Source organism: Equus przewalskii, chromosome 26 (assembly GCF_037783145.1).
Source record: "Equus przewalskii isolate Varuska chromosome 26, EquPr2, whole genome shotgun sequence".
Classification (NCBI taxonomy): domain Eukaryota; kingdom Metazoa; phylum Chordata; class Mammalia; order Perissodactyla; family Equidae; genus Equus; species Equus przewalskii.
The window spans coordinates 28,773,371-28,799,545 of NC_091856.1; the positions used below are offsets into that span (position 1 = coordinate 28,773,371).

Sequence of the window (26,175 nt, forward strand, 5' to 3'; positions counted from 1 at the left end):
TGTTTTTCTACTTCCTCATTAACATTCTATTAATTACTATAACTTTATAAGTCTGGCATGTTTCTTCTTTTTTGGGAGTACCCTGGCTATTCTTGGTTCCTTATACTTGCATATAAATTTTAAAATCAGCTTATCAAAGTTCTACCAAAAACAAAACAAAACAAAAGCCCTAATGGGTTCTAATGGGAAGGAATCTAGAGATCTACTTGGATAATTGACAGTTTTAAATAATTTTTAGTGTCAATAGTATCTCTTTCCATTTATGTTAAAAACATTGTCACTAAGTAAAATTTACAACTTTTTCCATAAAGGTCTAATATTTCTTGGTTCACATTATTGCAAGGTCTCATATTTTTGTTGCTTTTGTGAAAAGTATCTCTATTTTTTAAGTTACGTCTTTAAAAATCTTTTTCACGTTAGAAAGTTTCAAACTTATACAAAAGTGGAAAATAGTACAATGAACTCCCATGTACCATCTCCAGCTTCACAGATTATAAATTTAGGCCATCCTTTCTACTTGGGGTTGCCAGACAAAATACAGTGTTTCTGTTTTGGGGCTCTTTACTTACTCCTTTCCATCAGTCTAACTGTCTATCTCTGTGCTAGTACCGCTTCGTCTGAATCAATACCCCTGTGATCACCACTAGCACTGTTTTCAATTAAGAAGTGCCTGCCGTAGAATTATTCCTATACCAAATGTCTACCAAAATACCTAAAGCAAGGAAAACGGTTAAATGTTTAGTAGCAAAAGGAAAGACTTTTAAAATATAAATTCTCTCATTTAACCAAATTTAACCTTTCAAGTATAAAAGAAATCCTTTATTTATCTCACATAACTAAATAAGCTGAATGTATTTGGTAAACTATACAAATTTATAGAAATTTGAGGTATATTTTACGGTGATTGGTTGTTTTAGGGGGAAAGGTATATCACTAACATTTTTTCATGTTTATACACACACACATACACACACACACACACAAACCTGCTATATATTTTTTTACTTCCTTAGTGAAGGATACATAATTTCCATGGAAATGAGATAGCTATAGGGCACAAACAAATGCAGCTTATGTTTGTGTAGCTGTTCTCTTGCAGCAGTGGGGTATCTTGCTATTGGTGACACCTGCACTGCAATTAGGCAACATGTATTTTGAAGATACTAGATGGAAGGAGAAAACCTGGTTGCCACACACAATTCTATCAAGTGCTAAGTGTTATGAAGGCCAGAGAAACTAATGTGAAATACAATCTTTACAATCAAGGAGTTTATTATTTAGTTAGATAGAAAAGACTAACACATACACAGTAAAAGAAAAAAATAGCATGTAAGTACTAAATTACATGGTACTGAGTAAAAGTAATAGAAGAATGTAGAAAAGAGATACATTGAAGAGCCTGAGTAGTCAGGAAAAGCTGCATGAAGACAGAGATTTGGATAGGCGAAAGAGAAAGGGCAGATCATCAGAGAGAGAGATACGACACATGAGAGAAACAAAGCCAATTATAAGCTAATAAGACTGCAGCACAAGGCTCAGCCAGATCTCACTCGTGCAACTGTGGACAGCTAGCGGCGGATGGCCTCCTTCAGACGTCCAGCAGTTGCCTGGCTGGCAGCTAGGGTGCTGGGTCACGTGTTTCTCATCATCCAACAGGTTGGCTTGGGTCTCTTTACATGACCTGTTCCAAGGATCCCAAGAACAGCAAAACAGAGGGCAGCCCTAATGTGCATTTTTCTTTTTAAGTCTTTGCATCACATTTGTACTGTCCCATTGGCCAACTCAAGTTTCATGGCCAGGCCCAGAGTCAGTGCGGGAGAGGACAACTCGCAAGCAAGGACACAGGCAAGGGAATGATTTTTACAATCTATCACAGAGACTGTAAGTTTCTTTCTTTCTTTGTCTATTTTGAAAATAATATAATTCTCTTGGAAAACAAAAATACTATAAAGCGTATAAAGCAAGAAGTAAAAAATACCTTATTACCCCTCTCCTCAATTCTAGTCCCTAGAAATATCCGCCATTAAAAATGCATTTTCTATGCACATTTAAGTATATATGTGAGTTTTTGTATTATTTTACACAAATGTGACCAAACTATATATAATGTTCTGTAATATGCCTTTTTAATTTAATAACATATCCGATTTCTTTAATGCATATACAATTACATCAATATTTACTGTGTAAAATGAACCAATTTACTTAACCAGTCCCTTCCTGATGGATATTTATAATCCCTTCAGGTTTCCCGTTATAAAAATGCTACAATAAGCTTCTTCATACTAATAAATTTGAATAGTTACGTGATATGACTAAAAGGCAAATTTTTGTAAGTGGAATTAATGAATGAAAGAAGATTTTAATTTCTTTTTTTTTTTTAAAGATTTTATTTTTCCTTTTTCTCCCCAAAGCCCCCTGGTACATAGTTGTAGGTCCTTCTAGTTGTGGCATGTGGGATGCCGCTTCAGCATGGCCTGATGAGTGGTGCTAGGTCCATACCCAGGATTTGAACTGGTGAAACCCTGGGCCACCGAAGTGGAGCGCAAACTTAACCACTCGCCCAAGGGGCCAGGCCAGAAGATTTGAATTTCTGTACCAGATGTTAAGACGATGAGTTAAAAAAAGCAAAAGGTTTCCTATGTGAAATTTTCAGGCACCCATACATAACAAGAATGTGCTAGTAATTGCATTTTTTTCTTTTTTTTTTATTGAGGTTATGATAGTTTACAACATTGTGAAATTTCAGTTGTACATTATTATTTGTCAGTCATCTCATAGGTGGCCCCTTTACCCTTTGTGTCCACCCCTCCACCTTCTCCCTGGTAACCACTAAATAGTTCCCTTTGTCTACGTGCTTGTTTATCTTCCACATGAGTGAAATCACACAGTGTTTGTCTTTCTCCATCTGGCTTATTTCGTTTAGCATAATACCCTCAAGGTCCATCCATGTTGTTGCAAATGGGACGATTTTGTCATTTTTTATGGCTGAGTAGTGTTCCATTGTGTGTATCTATATATATATATATATACATATACACCATATCTTCTTTATCCAATCACCATTCAATAGGCACTTAGGTTGCTTCCATGTCTTAACTATTGTGAATGTTGCAATGAATGTAGGGGTGCATAAGTCTCTTTGAATTGTTGATTTCAAGTTCTTTGGATAGATATTCAGTAGTGGGATGGCTGGGTCATGTGGTATTTCTATTTTTAGTTTTTTGAGAAATCTCTATACTGCTTTCCATAGTGGCTGCACCAGTTTGCATTCCCACCAGCAGTGTATGAGGGTTTCCTTCCTCCACAACCTCTCCAACATTTGTTATTTTTTGTCTTGATTATTATAGCCATTCTTTTTTATTTTTTTCTTTTCTTTCTGCTTTTTCTCCCCAAATCCCCCCCCGTACATAGTTGTATATTTTAGTTGTGGGTCCTTCTAGTTGTGGCACGTGGGCCACTGCCTCAACATGGCCTGATGAGTGGTGCCATGTCCACGCCCAGGATCCAAACCAGCGAAACCCTGGGCCACCACAGTGGAGCGCATGAACTTAACCACTCGGCCACGGGGCCGCCCCGGTTATTAGAGCTATTCTAACAGATGTAAAGTGATGTCTTAGTATAGTTTTGATTTGCATTTCTCTAATGATCAGTGATGTTGAGCATCTTTTCATGTGCCTATTGGCCATCTGTATATCTTCTTTGGAGAAATGTCTGTTCACATCCTCTGCCTACTTTTTGATCGGGTTGTTTGATTTTTTCCTGTTGAGTTGTGTGAGTTCCTTATATATTATGGAGATGAATCCTTTGTCAGATATTTGATTTGCAAATATTTTTTCCCAGTTGGTGGGTTGTCTTTTTGTTTCAATCCTGGTTTCCCTTGCCTTGTTGAAGGTTTTAGTCTGATGAAGTCCCACTTGTTTATTTTTTCTTTTGTTTCCCTTGTCTGAGAAGACGTGTCCAAAAAGATCCTTAGTAATTGCATTTTTTTTTTTTTTGAGGAAGATTAGCCCTGAGCTAACATCTGCCACCAATCCTCCCCTTTTTGCTGAGGAAGACTGGCCCTGAGCTAACATCCATGACCATCTTCCTCTATTTTATGTGGGATGCCTACCACAGCACGGCTTGCCAAGCAGTGCCACGTCCGCACCCGGGATCCGAACTGGCGAATCCCAGGCCGCCGAAGCAGAACGTGCGAACTCAAGCGCTGAGCCACCGGGCTGGCCCCGAGTGACTGTATTTTTTAATCTATTTCTATTATCCTTATGATAAGTAGAAATTCATTTCAGATTACAAAAATAGGTTAACTATAGATATTAGTTTTCCAGATTTATTGCAAGTTTTCATCTTTTTATGTCTCCATGGATCTCTAGTGACAGGTTGCATTAAGAACAGTTAATCAGATATTTTAAAATTGAAGTTGTTGCTAGACTCTTTAAGACTTTTACCAAGTAGCTGTTGCTAGGAAAACTGTAGTATTATATAAAAGCATTAGGCAGCAACATCAGCTTCATGAGAACTGACAACTCTTGGGTGCTTCTTTAAGGATACTATGGAAAGTCTTTAGGCTAATTTTCAAGAAAGCATTTGCCTGCAAGTTCCTTTGAGTTTCCAAACCTGACAAATTTAATAAACCTCAGTATTACATCCTGTTAAGGAAGAAAACAAAACTATAACTCAGTGTTTTATTTCATGAATATAATTTCAGATGACAGTGGAAAGGGTTTTAGGGGAAGGGAATTTTGTCTGAGGGCTAAAAGCACATAAAAGGTGATCTAAAAGGCTAGAACAAGGAAACTGACAGCAAGGTGTAGTATACAAGTGTTTTCTGATTTATAGCTATGAACAATGTTGGCTAAATTCTATACTACTTTCCTCAAAAGAATTTAGAACATCTACCACTCCAGTCTAAAGACTCAGCTATAGAGACAGCAATTTCTTTTTCCAAATAGGGTTTAAATTTTTTTTTAACTTCCTGAAGGCTAAATCCTGTGATCCTTTTTCTAATGATATCCATCATAGAAGCTAATATACAAACCACTGCAACATGATTCAAGTCTAAAATTAACTATAGCACTTTCATAAAGAGTTTTAGATAAATTTGTCTACTATTCAGAGCTGAACTCTGGTTTTAAACTCTGAATGCACCATTTGGTCATTATTACTGTCAGTAGAGATGGGAAATTAATGGTCCATAGAATTAAATTAAATGGGGCTCTGGGAATTATCCTGTAAACTCAATGACCTTCTATTTCACATTTTGCAAAGGCACCTGTCTTATAAATTGGCTGCTCATATTCTTTTTCCAAGGCTTTAGAGGAAATTGAAAGTATGACACTAATCTCTCTCTTTTTTTAAATCCTCAACTCTATGAGCCAAAGTTGGGAGACTACAGGAGGAAGAAGTATACACATGGTGCAAAGGACTAGACCTGATTTTCAAAGATGTTTCAAATGTAATGTTGAAATGTCAACACTTAGAAAACTCCTTCCAAGTTTCTACAAATCAACAATCTTTACTAAAGCGAATTAGCTAGGATCACTGACGCCTACCCACGCCTAAAATCCAAGTCCAACAGTCACCTTTAGTCCTCCGCACATCCGTCCTGCCTGCGGCACGACACTGTTGACCAGTTCCTCACCATCGTGTAACTCTCTCTTCTTTCTGTTCTTATAGTCTCTTTCATTGGCGTCTCTGTCCTTAGTCTGGTCCTTAAATGCTTGACTTCCCCAAGGTATGCATGTGTATAGGTAAGCATGTGCATGTGCGCGCGCGCGCACACACAAACACACACACACACACACACACACACACACACACACCGGGTATAAAATGAGGATCAGAGAGCTTAAGTGAGTTGCCTGGAAACTCATGGCCAGTAAATTGTTGAGCTATGATTCAAATTCAAACCTTCTAACCCCTAATCTAATGCTCTGTCCTTTCTGACATATGGAAAAACAACCTAGATTTTGATTCTAGGTTAGTAAAGTTCTTCTCTGGGAGCTCATTCTGCTCCCCAGGTCTTGGGATGCTGCTGACCTCCGACAAAGCTTTGGTCAAAGGCCAAGGAGTAACTCACCTTCTTGGAACAAGGTCTTCAGTCAAGGAGCACACTCCCCCACGACACATTCTCATTTACACAGAGAGGACGAGAGGACTATCTTGCAGGGACACCTTTGTTCCAATCTACGCCTCTGTGTTCATTTGTATACCACACAAAATGGTGCTTCAGATTTGAGGAGCCCAATTGTGCATTTCCTTGTTTTAACACTTTTTTTTTAACTCACTGATATACCTGGTTTTCAAATTTAGGTTGAGGGGTGGATCTGTGAGTCTGAAAGCACTGAGGGTATCAACAGGCCCAGGCTGTTAAGGCCGAGTGTTTTCTTTAGGGGAGGGTACCTGAATGACACTATTGCAGTCGTGTATCGTTTAACAACGGAGATACGTTCTCAGAAATGTGTCGTTAGGTGACTTCATCATTGTGCAAACATCCTAGAGTGTACTTACACAAACCTAGATGGTATAGCCTACTACACACGTAGGCTACATAGTACTAATCTTACGGGACTATTGTCATACATGTGGTCTGTCACTGAGTAAAATGTCCTTATGTGGTGCATGACTGTATTATCAATCCTTTTGTTTACTGAAGAGGGAGCAAAGCTCTTCTTCAATGAGAGAGAGAGAGAATGTGCCAGAATGTTTGATCAGCTTGCAGACAGACATGCTATTTATCTTTGCATCCTGCCCCTGTCCCTAGCCTAGTGCCTCAAATGGTGCTGGCACACAGAAGGTACTTAAGACATTGTTCCATTCTTAATCACAGCTTATGAATTTGAATAGCTTTGAATAATCACCCCTAGTCTGAATTTAGACATGCCAAGCCAAAGAAAGCTATGAAATGGCATCTCCTCCTCTCTGTGAACCAGATCCATGGAAGTATAAAGATTCTTATACTTAGAAACAAGCTATTAACAGATTTATTTTCTAATCGTATCTTGCTCATAGAAAAAGAGGTTGCCAAGTTTTAGACCGCATGTGCCCTCTCAGGCGTTGGCGCCTTACACCTCACTAGTCCCACCCGGACTATCCTATAGGTGTGGCGATGCCCAAAGGAGCTCTACAGACGTGGATCCCTCTGAGAATCAAGGCGATGAGAGCAAGAAGCCAGAAGCCAACTGCCGCCATTCCGAGTCAAGCACTCGCCTGTGTTACCTCTTGAGAAGAGGCTACCAGAGCCCCTCTTGAGGCTGGGATCCTTACTCCTATACTGAGGAAAAACTTCTCTGAAGCAGGACTTCCCAAATTATAATCCATCATATTAACATGGGCTATTACTTTACCTGCCAAAGCTTTGGTTTTCTCATCCGTAAAACTGAGAAAATAGGCATAAAGGAGGCTGTTTTGAGGATTTAATGAAATCCAGAGTTCTTAAAATATCTTTATTTTTTCTCTTTACATTCCTCCTCGAGGATCTTAAAAACAAACCACAAATACCCTCCCCCTAACCAATCCCTGATCTAGCTTCCGAAAGCAACTTAAAACGTGAAGAGGCCCTCTCTCTGTTTCTAGCCGGGCCTGACAATTAAGACCTGAGAGAGAGCTAACATACAAAGGCAGGTTCTACTGAGCTTTAATAGTTAAAAAGAACTAATGAGAAATATACTAATCTATTTTATGGTTTAATATTTTGGTATAGCATTTAAATAGCTGATTTTTTGGTTTCTGGGGAAATGCTGGCAGTAGTTTTGTATCTACTGAGATATGTTCCAAAAACAGACAGAACTAGATAACAAATTCAAAAACCCACTGACAACATTTTCAGCAAAAACAAGTGTTATAGGCTAAACTGTGTCACCCCAAAATTCATATGTTGAAGTCCTAACCCCTGGACCCTCAGGATGTGGCTACATTTGGAGACAGGGCCTTTAAAGCAGTAATTAAGATAAAGTGGGCCTTTAGGGTGGGCCCTAATACAATCTGACTTGCGTCCTTACAAGAAGAGGAGGTCAGGACACACAGAGGGACACCACGGGTGCATGTGCGCAGAGAGATGACCATGTGAGGACATAGCAAGAAAATGACCCCTTGCAAGCCAAGGAGAGAGGCCTCAAGGAGAAACCAACCCTGCTGACACCTTGATGGTGGTCTTCCAGACTCCAGAACTATGAGACAATAAATTTCTGTCATTTAAGCTACAGTCTGTGGTATTTTGTGATGACAGCCCTAGCAAATGCATATAGTAAGTGATACGGTCTCTCTCAAATCCCAAAGTACGGGGGGTGGGGACAAATCACCAACACCCACAGCACCTTCAGGCTGTGGGCATCTGTACAGGAAGAGACAGAACAAACAAACAGCGACATCTGACAGACCCGTGACAACAAGAACCCCAAACAGCCAATATGTAATCATGGGAAAGCACAATGGACCATTTTGAGAAGAGAAGCTTAAAGTTGGAGGAATTTTGCTTGGGCCAATAGCCACACCTGGCTACTGAGCACTTGAAATGTGGCTACTCTGAAGTGAAATGTAAGTCTAAAATATTCAATGTATTTCAAAGACATATTGAGAACAAGAATATAAAAGATCTCATAATTTTTCCATATTGATTACATGTTGAAATAAAATATTTTTGATACATTAGATCAAATAAAATATATTAAAATTAATTTCACTTGTTGCTATACACTTTTTTAATGTGGCTACTAGAAAATTTAAAATCACATTTGCAGCTTACATGAAATTTTTATCAGTCAATGCTTCTCTAGATCATGTGATGAAGCTATCTCCTTGCACTCCAGTGCTGGTCTACCCCAAATGCAAGTAGACTTCTTTTGAGTGGTACGCCATATAAAATGAAAGCATGTATCACAAGCTTGTACAGATAGTTTAGGCTAGAATCTCTGAAACAACATGTACCTTACTATACCAGTTTGCAGAACTTGCCTCTAGAAAAGCATTAATTTTTTTTTTTAAAGATTGGCACCTGAACTAACAACTGTTGCCAATCTTCTTTTATTTTTCCTGCTTTTTTCTGCCCAAATCCCCCCAGTACATAGTTGTACATTTTAGTTGTGGGTCCTTCTAGTTGTGGGATGTGGGACGCCACCTCAACATGGCCTAATGAGCGGTGCCATGTCCACACCCAGGATCTGAACCCTGGGCCACCGAAGCGGAGCACTCGAACTTAACCACTCGGCCACGAGGCCGGCCCCAGCATTAATTTTTTGAAGAAGGAGGAGAGGGAAGTGGGAGGGGAAGAAAAGGGAGATGAGAAGAAAGAGGAAGGAGAGGGCAGGAAAGGGGAGGAAGGGGACAATGGAATAAACTGTTAATTTCTCAGTTATCCTTTCCCATTCAGGAACCAGGGCAACCTAAAAATAGGCTTTTAAAGGAAACACTGTGGATGATTTCTTCTTTAATTTGAATATTAAAAGCATATTTAAAGAAAATAATTTTGGCAATTATTTTTATTTAAGACCATTACACTTCACTTTGATGCACTTCTTTATAAATATATATATATATTTACAGCCTCCGATGCTTATTTTGCTTTGGTGTACTTGCTCCTCTGGGGTCAAATAATTAGTGATTTGGAGGCCCTGCTGTTTCAAGCACCAAAAGTCATGGATATCACTGGTGGACACAGCTGTGTATCTCAAATACATGTCTCAAGATGGTGCATTATACAATCCCACGAAGTATTCCACTCTGCATCGGCAGCCTCAGTCACCATGGTAACCAGAATCCTGCAAGCACTTGGGCTTTTGATCATTTTCTGACAGTATTCAAAGCTATTTCTAACATTATTCTCACTTCATTACTACTGTAACTACATGCGAAAGCTATTAGAAGCAAAACACCATTCATTTTATCCATTTCTCACTCTCTGGACTATGTTTTCTTACACAGTGAGTAGAAATGAGAGCTTATTTATCATGCACATATTATAAGAAGGTATTTTCAGTCAAGACAAATACTCTGTTAAGATATTCACAGCCAGGAAAATGAAAAGGCTCTGACAACTTGGATGAATGGCTTAATATAAGGTGGAAAGACACACCTTCAAGAGTAAAAAGAGAATTTACTATATCCCAAGTGAGACGTTATATAGAAAATCTGAAGCCTTTCATGCACTGCAACGCACTTTTTCATTCTGCTCCTAGTGAGTTAAAAGGTCCAAGCGAGAGGGAACACAAGGGGGTTGCTGAGGTCTTGTATGTTCTGTTTCTTTATCCAAGTTCGAGCCACTTGGATATGTTCAGTTTGTAAAAAATACACTTATATGTGTACTTCTCTGCAAGCATATTATACTTCAACAATAAATTTAATAACCAGTTCATGAAGTGAAGAAAGAAAAAGAAGAGCTAGTCAAAAGATGAGCACGAACAGTGAAAGGAATGCCAGAATGAAGGTCTCAAGGTTAAAAGCTGCTGCTCTTCCAGCCAGATTCCCACTCACCCATTTCCCCAAGTTCCAAAGCTGGTCCAGAACCACTACTGATGTATTTCTTGTTCTCTATAACCACTGTGATCCTGTTTTCTATTCAGACCAACACATATAAGAGGCAGGGGTGTGGGGAATAGACAACCAAAAAAACCTCCTTTTAATTATTCTCAAAGAAATCTCTTCTCTATTTCAAAAGAAATGCTCAAAACTATATCAACACAGAGAGGGGTTTAATTCACGTAACTCAAAGAGCTTCTTCAGAGAGGGAATGGGAGAGTAGTGTGGAGAAGAATGCCACACGCCCTCCAACCCACCACTGTGAGGAACTCCAACACAGACCTACAGAACTGATAAACAGAGCTGTTCCAATCACTTTACGATCAAGGCCTAGTACCCAACGAAACACTCTCATTTATATAAACAAGCACAGAAAATACAGATACTCATCTGCACCGGACACTGGGAGAAAATCAGCCTCTCAGAGGAAAGAGACCACACAGGACACTAAGAGCAACGGTCCCACCAAGAGTTAACGTGGCACACAGGACATAAACTTAACACACAAGTTTTGATAAAACAAGATCACCCAAAACATAATGTTTTTAAAATTTCTCTTTTTCATTTAAACATATGTCATGGGCAACTTTTCATTTATATCTCTGCCAAGATCATTTTAACAGTTCTATATTATTCCATGTGTGTATGTTTATAAAATGAATTTTCCTTAAAACTGAAAAGAAAAATGAAGAGAGTCAGAGTACTAATCTCTCAGTAAACTATAAGACTTGCACTGCCACTGGCCACATTCCTCTCAAACAAAAACCCAGAAGCATTCAGAGAATATACAAACTTTACTCGCCATAAATCTGGTTTTTTTGATAGAAATAATTAAGGCTTGTTTAAATTGAAGAGGACCTTCACACACAACACTGAAAATAAATCCCTGGTGGATTTTCTTAACCACTTTTCTAGGTCAAAATTTCTCATTATTAGTATTGTCAAATTTTAAAACAGCACTTTAGAAAGGTATGACTCCACATCGGGGAAATAATCAATATATCAGTATAGCAAATACTGCTTTCCAGATAGCGATTTATGACATCTGCAAGTTACACATCTGCACGGACAGAATTACTGACTTCACAAATGAAGAAGGGAAATTTCAAGGCGGTGAGGCCTGTGTTTTTATCTACCGAATATTTTAGAGAATGAGAGTCAAAGAATTAATCTTTTTTATTAAGCTATAATTGACATATAACATTATATTAGTTTCAGATGTAACAAACATAATGATTCAATATTTGTATACACTGCAAAATGATCACCACAATAAGTCTAGTTAACACCCATCAGCATATATAGTTACAAATATTTTTTTCTTGTGATGAGAAATTTTAACGTCTACTTTCTTAGCAACTTTCAAATATATGATACAGTATTATTAACTATAGTCACCATGCTGTATATTACATCCCCATGACTTCTTTATTTTATAGCTGGAAGTCTGTACTTTTTAACCCACTTCACCCACTCCCCTGCCTCTTGCAACCACCAATCTGTTCTATGTAACCATAAGCCCATGGCTTTTTTTTCGGGGGGGGGGGGGAGGTTGTTTTTAGAGTCCACATAAAGTGAGATCATACAGTATTTGCTTTCTCTATCTGACTAATTTCACACAGCATAATGCCCTCAAGGTCCATCCATGTTGTAGCAAATGGCAAGATTTCCCTCTTTTTTTACTGCTGAAAAATATTCCATTGTATATACATGCCACGTTTTCTCTATCCACTCACTCACCAGTGGACACGCCCATCGTTTCCGCGTCTTGGCTGCTGTACATGATGCCGCAATGAACATGGGGGAGCAGACATCTTTTTGAGTTAGTGTTTTCATGTTCTTTAGATGAACGCCCAGATGTGGAATTGCTGGCTCCTATCGTAGTTCTATTTTTAATTTTTTGAGGAACTTCCATACTATTTTCCGTAGTGGTTGTACCAATTTATATTCCCACCAACAGTGCACAAGAGTTCCCTCTTCTCCACATTCTCGCCAAGACTTATTATTTCTTATCTTTCTGTTAATAGCCATTCTAACAGGTGTGAGGTGATATCTCCTCGTGGTTTTGATTTGCATTTCCCTGATTTGCATTTCCCTGATGATTAGTGATGTTGAGAATGTTTTCACGTACCTCTTGGCCATCTGCATGTCTTCTCTGGAAAAATGTCTACTCAGATTTTCTGTCCATTTTTTAATCAAGATGCTTGGTTTTGTTGTTAATGAGTTGTATGAAAAGAATTCTTGAACCCTATATAGTTTTAAATGCTCACGAACTGAACTGAAACAGGTATCCCAAGCACATTATAATGAATTTCTCCAACAGGGAATGAACAGTCTTACAGATCAGATCTCACACAACTTCTCCATGTATTAGGGTTTCCTACTATTCCCTTAGATACAATTTTACTCTGCAATTACTTTAAAAATAAAATCTGTGTGATCGTTAAAATAGCGCTTTAAAACAAAGGATCAAAATGAGAACACACTTGAGCTGGTAAAATATATTTACACAACCAAAACAACATTTCAAAAAGAAGGTGAAATAAAACAATTCATTTTCAGGCAACAGGTGTTTTGGGGACTACATACTGCCATCCTATGGCCAAAGGATGAAGATGTACCCGGAAGTGGTTTACAAGCCATAGAATGGCGTGCGGAAACGGGTTGTTATTGTGACCGTTACAGGAGCTGCAGGGGGATTTCAGCCCAGTGGAGAGTCTTCAGCAGGAGACGACTTGAGCTCTGTGATTCACTTTCAGCTCAAAATCGAATTAGGGAAATAATTCCTCTTTAAGGAGAGAAACACCACTGATAAATTCAATGTGCTTCTCAGACATACTCAATGAAAAAGTGTCAATTCCATTTACAAACACGTCAAAATTTCTAGTGTATGTCTTCTTTAAATATATAGAGAAGCTAGTATACTGTGGGTCAAATACATAATACCTAGTTTTAAAAAAAGCAGAACAAAAAGTGCTGATATGAAATGACAAGATGAAACATATCTGGCATACGCTTTGAGATATTTTCTGAAAATGCTGAGAAAAAGAATAGAGATGAAAATCACAAGAGAGCAAAGGATTTAGATTGAATATTCAATCTAAGCATCACAAGTATAAACAAGGAACAAGAAAGAAAGAAAAAACTGAAGGAAATACAACAACTGAAAAAATTTTTTCTGATTAAAAAACGCCTAAGATCTCACACTATGCACAAAAATTAACTCAAAATCATTCATAGACTTAAATGTAAGAGCTAAAACCATAAAACTATTAGAAGAAAACATAGGAGTACCTCTTGGTGACCTCAGGTTAGGCAATGATTTCTTAGCTACAACACCAAAAGCACAAATGATAAAAGAGAAGAATGACCAGTTGGATTTTCTTAAAATTCAAAGCTTTTGTGCTTCAAAGGACACCATCAAGAAAGTGAAGAGGCAGCCCACACAAAGGGAAAGTATATACTTGCAAATCATTACATCGTACAAGAGACTTGTATCCAGAATATATGGGGGACAACTACAGGTTAAAAATAAAAAGATAAATAACTCAATTTGAAAAATGATCAGGGGCCGGCCCCGTGGCCTAGTGGTTAAGTTCACGTGCTCCGATTCGGCGGCCAAGGGTTTTGCCAGTTTGAATCCTGGGCACGGACACGGCACTGCTCATCAGGCCGTGCTGAGGCAGCATCCCACATGCTACAACTAGAAGGACCCACAAGTAAAAATACACAACTGTGTACTGGGGGGCTTTGGGAGAAAAAGGAAAAATAAAATCTTAAAATTAAAAAAAAAGATCAAAGGATTAGAATAGACATTTCTCCAACAAAGACATAAAAATGGCCAAAAAGCACATGAAAAGATGCTCAACATCATTAATCATTAGGAAAATGCAAATCAAAACCACAATGAGATACCACTTCACACACACTAGGATGGCTATCATCAAAAAGACAGACAATAACAAGTGTTGGTGAGGATGTGGAGAAACCGGAATCCTCATAGACAGCTGATGCAGCCTCTGTGAAAAACAGTCTGGAAGTTCCTCAAAAGGTTAAACATGGAGTCCCATATGACCCAGCAATTTCACTCTTAGGTATATACTCAGGAGAACTGAAAACATACGTCCATAGAAAACCTTGTACACAGATGTTCACAGTAGTATTAGTCATAACAGCCAAAAAGTGCAAAATAACTAAAATGTCCATCAACTGATGATTAGATAAACAAAATGTGGTAAACTCGTACAATGGAATATAAATCTGTAATAAAAAGAACAAAGTATTGATACATATTACTACATAGATGAACCTCAAAAACATTATGCTGAGTTAAAGAAGCCAGTCACAAAAGACTGCATATTGTATGATTCCATTTATATGAAATGCCCAAAATAGGTAAATCCATACAGACAGAAAGTAGGAGTTAGAGACTGCGGTGGATGGAGAGTCACTGCTAATTGGTGTGGGGTTTCTTTTAGGGGTGATTAAAATGTTCTAAAGTTAGATGGTGGTGACAGTTGCACAATTACATAAATACACAAAACCATATAATTGTAAAATTTGGAATGGGTGAACTTCTTTTTTCCTTTTTCTCCCCAAACTGTTTAAATTGCATACTTAGACTTTTTTTTTCCCTCCCCAAAGCCCCCTGATACACAGTTGTATATTCTTAGTTGTGGGTCCTTCTAGTTGTGGCATGTGGGATGCCGCCTCAGCATGGCTTGATGAGCGGTGCCATGTCCGCACCCAGGATCCAAACTGGTGAAACCCTGGGCTGCCGCAGCAGAGCACACGAACTTAACCACTCGGCCACGGGGCCAGCCCCCATGGAATGGGTGAATTTTTATTGTACGAAATATAGCTCCATAAATCAGAGCGGGAGGAGGAAGGGAAGGAGGAGAAGAAGAAGGAGTCAGAATTATAACTGTGATAATGTTTTAAGAGTTGATAATAAAGGAGTTTGGGAGCCAAATGCCAGAAGCTACTGTAGGGATTTTCATGCAAAATTTTAAATGCTGGGCCAGCCCAGTGGCACAGAGGTTAAGTTCACATGTTCTGCTTTGGTGGCCCGGGCTTCGCAGGTTCAGATCCCGAGTGTGCACAGTATCCCACATATAAAATGGAAGAAGATGAGCACAGACGTTAGCTCAGGGCCAGTCTTCCTCAGCAAAAAGAGGAGGATTGGTGGCAGACGATAACTCAGGGCTAGTCTTCCGCAAAAAAAGAAATTTAAATGCTTTCTTAGTCTTTAAGTCTACCATCGATTTAACCTTTTTATTTGCCATAATTTTAACAGGCACACGAAGATGTGTGGGAAATTTGCTTAAGAGAGATGCTAAATCTGAGGCTAGCAGTGAGTAGAAGGCGGCCATGGGTTTGTATTCTCATAATTTCTTCAGAGTATTTGAGGGCAGGGACTGTTCCTTTTATCTTTGAACTATCTGTACTCAATACAGAATGTGGCACATACTGAGGGCCAAGTAAATACTGAATAAATAAGATATACCTGGATAATACTGGAGAACAAAGAAAAGAAGTCTAAGTATGCGGGGCTGGCCCCGTGGCCGAGTGGTTAAGTTCGTGTGCTCCACTGCAGGCAGCCCAGTGTTCTGTCGGTTCGAATTCTGGGTGTGGACATGGTACCACTTGTCAAGCCATGCTGAGGTGGCGTCCCACATGCCACAACTAGAAGGACCCACAACTAAGAATATACAACTATGTCTTGGGGGGCTTTGGGGAGGGGAAAAAGAAAAAGTCTAAGTATGCAATTTAAATGGTTTACAACAGTCTAGGGAAAAAAAGACAAAATCTCGGCATACTGGGGTCATTTTTTGAATTATAATAGTGAAAGAAAACAATTCTTTAAAAAGATGCAATTAATCTATAAAGCAAAAGAAAAAGCCGATCTCAAAGATATCTGTGTAGCACAAATCAGGAAGCAGCAGACTGCAGGAGTAAGAACACTGTCTTTGGAATCCTGCATTCAACAAATGTTTATGAAGCACCCGCAATGCGCAAGACTGTGGCTTAGGTACTAAAGAAACAGCGACAAGCAGAGCCCTGCTCTTAGGGCATTTCACTTTAATGTAGGAAGACAGCATAAGCAAACATCAGATCATTTGAAAGAGTGATGAGTTTTATGAAGAAAATGGAATGAATAGAGGGCTAAGAGAGTGACTGACAGCACAGCTTTAGAAAGAGCGGTCATGGAGGATTCATTTGATGACCTGTATTATTTTTATAATAGTAAACTTTTTAAAAAAGATATATTAACCTCTTTAAAAATAAACTGTCAACACCGTTCAGAACCTAGCGATGTACAATACAATTACAAAACATATGAGAATACAATTTTAAAACATGAGAGAAAGACTGCATTTTTTTTTTTTAAGATTTTCTTGTTTTCCTTTGTCTCCCCAAAGCCCCTCGGTACATAGTTGTATATTCTTAGTTGTGGGTCCCTCTAGTTGTGGCATGTGGGACGCTGCCTCAGCGTGGCCCGACGAGCAGTGCCATGACCGCGCCCAGGACCTGAACCAAGGAAACATTGGGCTGCCTGCAGCAGAGCGCAGGAACCTAACCACTCAACCACGGGGCCAGCCCCAAAGACTGCATTTTTACCCAGAAGTAAACTGTAAATTAAAAATAACTTACTATCTTGACAATAATTCACTCCTACACAAAATTTGAAAAATTAAACCTATTTATCCTTAGTATTTTACCTATTGCATGAATGTATTTATGACTGAAACTAAACTAAGGAAGCTTTAGGGCTGAAGTCAATATCCTAAGAATCTCAAGAACTGAAATACCAGCTAAATCATTTAAATAAAACAAAATGGTACAAAATTATTACCTACCACACACAAGAATACAAAATCAAAGACACATTTTGGCAAAAGTATATGTAGCATTGCTACCAGTTCGCTCAGGACACACACAACTAAAGTAAAAATAACACTGTCTAGAACACTCCATCATTCCTTTAGTCAACAGATAATTTATCCTAAGAAAAAGAAAGAGAGAATAAAAGAAACTAGCACATAAGTGTACAAAAAAGCAACAGGAGCGAGGCCACACATTCTCTTGCACATGCATTCCTAGTCTCCCTAGTGCTCAATACCCCAGTGTGTAAAATCAGATGTAAATAGGGTATAATGTGGAGAAATATATATAAAACCATCTAACAAAATAGCTCTTCCCAACTTGAGTAAAACAGTATGTCATCCTCTTTTCCTATTGTTTTTTCATCTGAGAATGAAGAAACTGTGTCAAAGAAAAAAAGGATGATGGCTTCTAGCAGAGATATTTATATAATATTCTATCCATAACATTCAGAAACTTACCACACATCAGCCAAGGGGGTAAATACAGAACTAGAGAAAAGTTTAAGGCATCAAGAGTCCACTAACCTTAACCCATTGAACAGCTGCTTAGATTTATCCAGAAGATAACAAAAATCTGTAACTGTTTTCCTCTCTCCCTGTGGGATGTCATCTTCAGCACCTCCAGAGGACATGATTTCTTTAAGAGCAAATTCAGTCCTGTAAGAAAACATGTGTCCATTTACCAAGTAGGTGAAAATAAAAAGAGAAATAGACCTTAGTCATATCATCTGATAGCATTTTTCCAAGATGGATAGGGAATTATTCTGATTACAATCAAATCATCAAAATAATTTAAACATAAGATGATATGGGAGAATAGACAATTTCACATTGTCAGTGGGACTGAAAATTGGTACATCCAAATTGGAAAGAAATTTTTATCAGATTCTCTTATCCAATAGACGGTATTTGAATGCCTATCATGTTCCAGGCACTCCTCTACGTGGTTAAGAATCAAACACATTGATCTTTTTAACCTATTTATCTATTTGATCCACTCTGTAAATCCATCCTGGAAAATGATCCTACAAATGGAAAACACTTTATCCATAAAGATATTTATTTCAGTATCGTAATATTTAAAAATTGCTAACAACCTAAAAGAACCAAAGAAGGTAATGGTTAAGTACTTCACAGAACACTGACGACTGCATTCTACCCTATCTCTAACTTAGAATTACATTAAGATGATAAGGCAATAATATGGGGACACAGTATAAAAGGGATATAAAAATCACACACATATTTTAAAGCTATATTTTATCGAATCCAAACTATCTTCATGTGTAATCAATCATGTCAATCAGCCATTTAAAAAAAAGCAAGTTGCTGGACAGTATACAGTATACTATAAACTTACACTAAACAAAAAAAATTCATTTGTGTGTACACATGGACAGAAATCCCTGGGACAACATAGGGAAATTTAGTCCCAGTGTAGGGTGAAAAAATAGGCAGAAGAGACAAGGGTCAGATACCAGAGATGGGAGTTAGGGTGTGTTGTAGTTATTTTGGTAAATATTTTTCTCTTCAACATTGTCTTGAACAGGCAATTGCAGGTGCAAGGCAGGAAAACTGTCAGCAAGACTAGAACTGTCAAGGGGCTCTGGGGTAACACATGGGTGGCACTGGAGCCAGCCGGTGAGGAAGTGGTTTCCAACACGCATGCAAGGCACTGGGTGGTCCCTGCATGTTCACTTGGTCCCGCTTCCCACCATCTCTTTCTGCACTCCATGATGGGCTAGGGTTTTTAACAGAGGGAAACAGACCTTGAGAAGCCTTGAGCCTTGGAAGGGGTTTCACATGGTACTGACCCTCGTAAGGCCTCTCCCCATCCAACCCCCACCTTGATTCTCTAAACCCAGCAGGGGAGGCACAAACCCGACTACAGCTTTCTCCACCTCGCCTCATGTACCTCATGTGCCAAGGTGGCTCATAGCCCCAGGGCAGAGGAGTTGACAGGAGAAAAAGAGAAAATAAAAGTTTAAAATAAACAAATTCAATAAGGAAGGATATTAGAAATAAAGCCGGAAGAAAATGCCATAATGAAGCAAATAAAAATCTGGGTATGAAGAACATAAATCATTGAAATAAATCTAATAGGTGGATGAATTGAAGAGCAGAAAGGATACAGCTGAGCAAATTAATAAGCCAAAATATCAGTCTTCCAAAAGAGTACTTTTAAAGTACTCTCCCAAAAGACATGAGAAAGAGAGAAAATACACAAAGGAAAACTCAAGACACACAGAACAGAGAAGGGAAGGAAATCAACATCCACATAATAGCATACATAGAAGGAGAGAAAAAAATACGTAAGGGTGATGAAATATTTGCAGAAATAAACTTCTGTAAACTTCCCAGAATTAGAGAAAATGTAAGACCTCAAACTAAACGGCTCAAAGAACATCAAAAAAAGAGAAAGAATCCCCTAGCTAGAAACATTAAAGTGAAACTGAAGACTTCCAGAGAAGGCCTCCCCCGCTCCTGAGCAACCAGTCCTGCAGTCACAGTCACAGAGGGCACCCTGCACGGGCACCAGAGCGCCAACTGGGAGCAGCCCGGTCACGCCCACACAAAGGGCCAGCTTGCTCTGGATGCTGGAGCTCGAGTGAGGTGAGGAGGGCATCTTGAGCGAGGAGAACTGGCAGGAGTGAGAGCCTCAGCAGGGTGGGGAGGGCATCTCCACATGGAAGGGTTCAGAGGCAGCAATAGGAGATTTGTCATATCTAGGAGGATTCATCAAATAAGAAAATTTATTAAGGACACTGGGACCCAGCTCTCTCTGTACAAAAGGGAGACACAAACAAGGAAAGGAAAAAGGTTAGAATGAACCCTGTGCATTGAAACTGGAGGTACGATGAACTAATGGATTTTTAAAATATAGACATAAATGTGTCAGAGATGTGTGTGTGTATACATAAGCACATACATACATACTCCCTAGCTCTGTAAATCTGTCTACTGAGCGGGCCTTGGAGCAGTGACCACGTCCACTCTCCAAGGGTATGAACAGACCTAGCACTCAAATCTTGGCTTCTAATACCATTCTCCAATAAAGGGAACCAGAACTCCTTGGAGAATTGTAACTAGCTAATTACAGCACTGGGGCAGAAAAAGTACAAGATGAATATGGAATATCCTGTGCCAGGGAGCAAAAAAGTGCTCAAAGAATGAGACAGACATGTCAAAGAGACGTAGGACCTAAGTGTCTATTAATAGATGAATGATAAAGAAAATGTGCTATATATACACAATGGAATATTATTCAGTCATAAAAAGGGGGAAATCCTGCCATCTGCAGCACAGACCTTGAGGGCATTGTGCAAAGTGAAATAAGCCAGACAGTAACTTATATGTGGAATCTAAAAAAAACCAAACTCATAGAAACAGAACAGATTGGTGGTTGCTGGAGGTGGGGATGAGGCTTGGCAGAAAAGAATGAAGGTGGCCAAAGGGTACAAACTTCTAGTTATAAGATAAATAAATTTTGGGGATGTAATGTACAGGATGGGGACTACAGTTAACAACACTGTATTGTATATTTGAAAGTTGCTAAGAAAGCAGATCTTAAAAGTACTCATCATAAGAAAAAAAATTCTTAACTATGTGAAATGATGGATGTTAACTAAACTTATTGTGGTAATCATTTTGCAATATATACATACGTCAAATCATTATGTTGTACACCTAAAACCAATATAATGTTATATGTCAATAATATCTCAATAAAACTGGAAAAAAATAAAATTAAGCATCAAAAAAAAAAGGACATAAGCCCAGCCTGAAGCTTCCACTGACCAAAGTGGAGATAATTTCAGCATCAAAACAAATAATACTAGTAAAATGGTTACGTTCTTAATTTGAATAAATGGTTCTTATTTTGAATAAAATAAATATTTTTGAAACAATACTGACATGAATAAATAATGAATAAATGGAAAGTTTGATAGTGAATGGGAGAGTTTCAGAGTACTTCCCCACAAAATACACATTAATTCCAAAAGGAAAAAATAACTTTGCAGCAGTAAAACCTGGCGGACACCACCTTGACCAAGTGATCAAAGTGAACAGCGTTAGCAGTCGGACAAATCACAGTCCTGGACCACCTGACAGGATGCAATGAGAGGTGACGTTCCTGCCAGAGAGCCCTAACTTGAGTCTAATCACGAGGAAACAGACAAAACCAAATTGGGAGATGTTCTACAAAATAACCAACCTGAAATCTCCAAAAATGTCAAGGTCAAAAATGTCAGTGATGCTCCTCCAAAGAAAAGGGAAGACGGAGGTGCAATGCCTGGTTCTGAGCGGGACCTTTCTGCTGTAAAGGACGCCACTGGGACAACTGGTAAAGCCTGAACGGGGTCTGAGAACTACATAGTAGCAATGTACCAATGTTAATAAGAAAAAAAAAATTAAACCTCACCAGTAATCAACAAAATACAAACCAAATACAACAAAGCTAGCACATTAAAAATACACTAAGTAAAGCAGTTGAATATGCACTGAAATGAGCAAATTTTTAGGGGCAGTGTAAATTAGTTCAGACCTGTGAGACTCACTGTATGCATGGGGGGATATATTCATTCTATCAGACCCAGCAATTACACTTCTGGAAATTTATCTTAAGGAACATGTTAACTATCACTACTGATAAATTGCTCATAACACCAGGAAGTGGTGAGGAACGGCTAGCCAGTCCCATCTACCACTAGCACACAATGCCCTATTCTCCAAACACAGTGAAATACCTGCAAATCTCCGAACATATTCTACTCTTACATAACATAACAACTTGACACATTATTCTCTTCATCTATTTCTTTCACCTGGTGAAGTGATATTCGTAGTTTGAGATATTATTCAAATGACACCTTTTCAGTAAAACCTTCCTTGAAAATCTAATCTCTCCCTGGCACTTACATATGATCAAATCAGTAGAGGCTTCTTCAGTGACTCCATAAACAGTTATGCACACAACACTTATTTGTTTAAGAAAAAAAAGGGCTGTCTCACCCTCTAGAACTACACTGTCCATAACTGTAGCCATTAGCCACATGTGGCTACTTAGCACTTGAAACACAGCTACTCTTAATTGAGATGTGTTGTGAATATAAAATACACCAAATTTAGAAGACTCAGTATGAAAAAAAGATGTAAAATCTATTGTTACACGCTCAAATAATATTTTGGTTATTTAGTTAAATAAAATATATTATTAAAATTAATTTGATCTGTTTTTTACTTTTTTTTTAAAAAAGATTTTATCTTTTCCTTTTTCTCCCCAAAGTCCCCCAGTACATAGCTGTATATTCTTTGTTGTGGGTCCTTCTAGTTGTGGCATGTGGGACGCTGCCTCAGCGTGGCCTGATGAGCAGTGCCATGTCCGTGCCCAGGATTCGAACCAACGAAACACTGGGCCGCCTGCAGCGGAGCGCACAGACTTAACCACTTGGCCACAGGGCCAGCCCCTGTTTTTTACTTTTTAACGTGGCTACTAGAAAATTTAAAATTACACGTGACTCGATTATATTTTTATTGAACAGATATAAAACTGTCATTATTCATAGATGACATGAGCCTTTCCATAGAAATTTCAGAAGAACCTACAGATAAATTATTAGAATTAATCAGTGAGTTTTAGCAAAGTTGCTAGAGATAAGGTGCATATAAAAAGATCAACTGTATTTCTATATCCCCAAGAACAAATAATTAGAAAGTAAAGCTAAAAAACTATATCATTTACAACAGCACCAAGTAATATCAAGTAACTAGGAATAAATATAATGTAGATGTGCAAGACCTCATCACAGAAAACTGTAAAACCCTGAGAGATAAATTAAAGAAGACTTGTAGAAAATTAAGAATATGCCATGTTTTTTTACTGGAAGCCTCAAAATTATAAAGACCTCAATCCTCCCTAAATTGGTCAATATATTCAATGTAACAAAAATCTCAATAGATTTGTTTGTAGAAATGGACAAGTTGATCCTATAATTTACATGGAAATGCAAAGAGCCAAAGCAGCTAAAACAATCTTGAAGAAGAGCAAGATGGGAGGACTTACTCCACTGGATCTCGAGACTTTTTTAAGCTCTAGGATTGAAGACTGCGGTATTGGTGTAGAAGAGAAAAACGGACCAACACAACAGAATGGAGAGTGTGAGAAATAACCCACATGTATACGGACACAATTTACGACAACACAACAGAATGGAGAGTGTGAGAAACAACCCACATGTATACGGACACAATTTACGACAACACAACAGAATGGAGAGTGTGAGAAATAACCCACATGTATATGGACACAATTTACGACAACACAACAGAATGGAGAGTGTGAGAAATAACCCACATGTATACGGACACAATTTACGACAACACAACAGAATGGAGAGTGTGAGAAATAACCCACATGTATACAGACACAATTTACGACAACGGTGGCAGCGTAAAGCAATGAAGAAAAATGGTTTTATCAAAAATAAAAAAGAAAGAAAGAGAAAGAAAAAGAGCCAAGGCTGAGTCAACTAGATATCTAAATTAAAAGAAAAAACATGAATCCTGATTCCTACATAGACTACACACAAAAATAAATTCTAGGTAGACTTCAGATGTAAATGTAAAAGGTAAAATAAAATAGTTCTTAGATGATAATATAGGAGGCTATCTTCATGACCCTGAGGTAAAAAAATGATTTCTTAAACAGGTCTCCAAAGTACTCTTCATAAAGGAGAAACTAGAACATTTTAAAAACCAAGTATTATGTTCATTAAAAGACACCATTAAGAAAGTGAAAAGACAAGGCATAGAGCAAAAGAAGATATTTGCAATATATATTTTTGACAAAGGACTTGTAACCAAAATAAATGAAGAACTACAGATCAGTAAGAAAAAAACAATCTCATAAAAAGAGGGAGTAGGCAAAAGGAGGCAGCTAAATGAAAGGATGCTAAGTTCCATTAGTCATCAGAGAAATGCAAACCAAAATGATGGGGCCAACCCATTGGGGCAGCAATTAAGTTCACGTGCTCTGCTTCCGTGGCGCAGGGTTCACCGGTTTCGATCCCAGGTGTGGACCTATGCACTGTTTATCAAGCCATGCTGTGGCAGGTGTCTCACATATAAAATAGAGAAGATGGGCATGGATGTTAGCTCAAGGCCAATCTTCCTCAGCAAAAAGAGGAGGATTGGTGGTGGATGTTAGCTCAGGGCTAATCTTCCTCAAAAAAAAAGCCAAAATAAGATACTATGAAATGCCTACCAGACTATCCCAAAGATTAAAAAACCCAACAATCCCAAGTGTTGGAAGAATGTGTAGCAACAGGAACTACTAGAAAACTATTTAGCAGTATCTACTAAAATATACCCTTTGGATTCAGCAACTAGTTATATACCAACAGATATGCAACATGTATGCACCAAAAGACATTTACAAGAATGTTCACAGAAGTAAAATTTGTAATTGCCAAAATCTGGAAGCAATAAAGTATCTAACAATAATGAAATGGATACATAAGTGGAATACTGTAGTGTAATGAAAATGAACACACTACAGACCCCTGCAACAACAGGGACAAACTCAACATAATGTTGAGCAAAACAAAGCAGACCCAAAAGAATACATGCCATGATTCCAATACATAAAGTACAAAACAGATAAAACTGAATTACAGTATTTGATAGATTCATCAAGATAGTGGTTACTTTTAGGGAGGAGGCAAGAAATAAGAGGGATGCTAGTAATATTGTATTTCTTGACCTGGGGTTAATACTGCAAAAATTTATTGACCTACACATTTATTATCTATACATTTTTCTGATTGTGTTATTCCTGAATAAAAAGAGTTGAAAAACAGAAAGGAAAAACGAAGAGGGAGGAAAAATACCAAACCCTGATGATTTTACAAATAAGTTTTACCAAACATTTAAAAGACACAAAACATTGAATATACTTTCCTCCCAACATTCATTTTAATAAAGCTAACACAGCCTTGACATCAAAACCATAGACAGGCAATACAAAAAAGCAAAACTACAAGCCAAAGTCCATATTATATAAATAGTTGTTATGGTATCAAATGTTGGTAATATTAATAGATCATGGATAATTGAAATTTTAATATAAGGCAGCAAACACAATCTCACTTGTTTACTAAAAGATAAATGGTAAATTAAGATGTATGAATGAAATATATACGTATCTATCTATATCAATTATGTGGGAAAAATAGTTGTGTGAATCTATAAGCAAGGTCAGATCTATAGATATTTATGGGAAGCATATTTGTAAGCATAGCACATGGGTAAGAATAGAAGTAGAGAGACTAGTTACGTCAGCAACATGGCAGATTGAGCTCACCCCCGGGACTCTCTCCCCTCCAAATTACAACCAAAAGGAGCAACTGCTTTTCAACCAAAAGATCTTAATAACACAGAGATTGTGAGAGACCCACAGCAGCCAAATGACGGAGCGTAGAGAGGCTGGAGCCGCCCTCGGAGGAGCTGGAACCAGGTAGGAGAGAACTTTGCTCCCTACCCTAGAGACTGGGATCGCTGCTGTGGGTGTGGGAAGGAGCTGGGGAGGGGCCACGCATCCGCGGGATCGTCCAGGACTCCCACCGCCTGAGCAGCAGAAACCCTCTAACAGGGGAAAGCTTTCGCGTGGGGGAGCCCCAGCAAGCCAGGGCCCCGGGAAACCAGAGAGTGAGAGCTGAAGAGAATCCAGGTCTGCGCAGGAGCGAAAGTGCCCATCCTCCCCCAAACTGCACTGCGC

General features: G+C 38.5%; 1 protein-coding gene across 4 annotated transcripts in view; it reads right to left on the reverse strand.

The window, feature by feature from the left end:
* Positions 1–26,175, reverse strand: part of SCAI (suppressor of cancer cell invasion) — a 143,459-nt gene that overhangs the window by 50,471 nt on the left and 66,813 nt on the right. For all 4 annotated transcript variants that reach the window (XR_011533584.1, XM_070596467.1, XM_070596466.1 and 1 more), the window contains one exon: positions 17,925–18,056. Coding sequence is in view for 3 of the 4 variants with exons in the window: in XM_070596466.1 (XP_070452567.1) it covers positions 17,925–18,056 (132 nt within the window). In the remaining variant the exon portion in view is untranslated. The remainder of the gene's footprint in view (positions 1–17,924; positions 18,057–26,175) is intronic.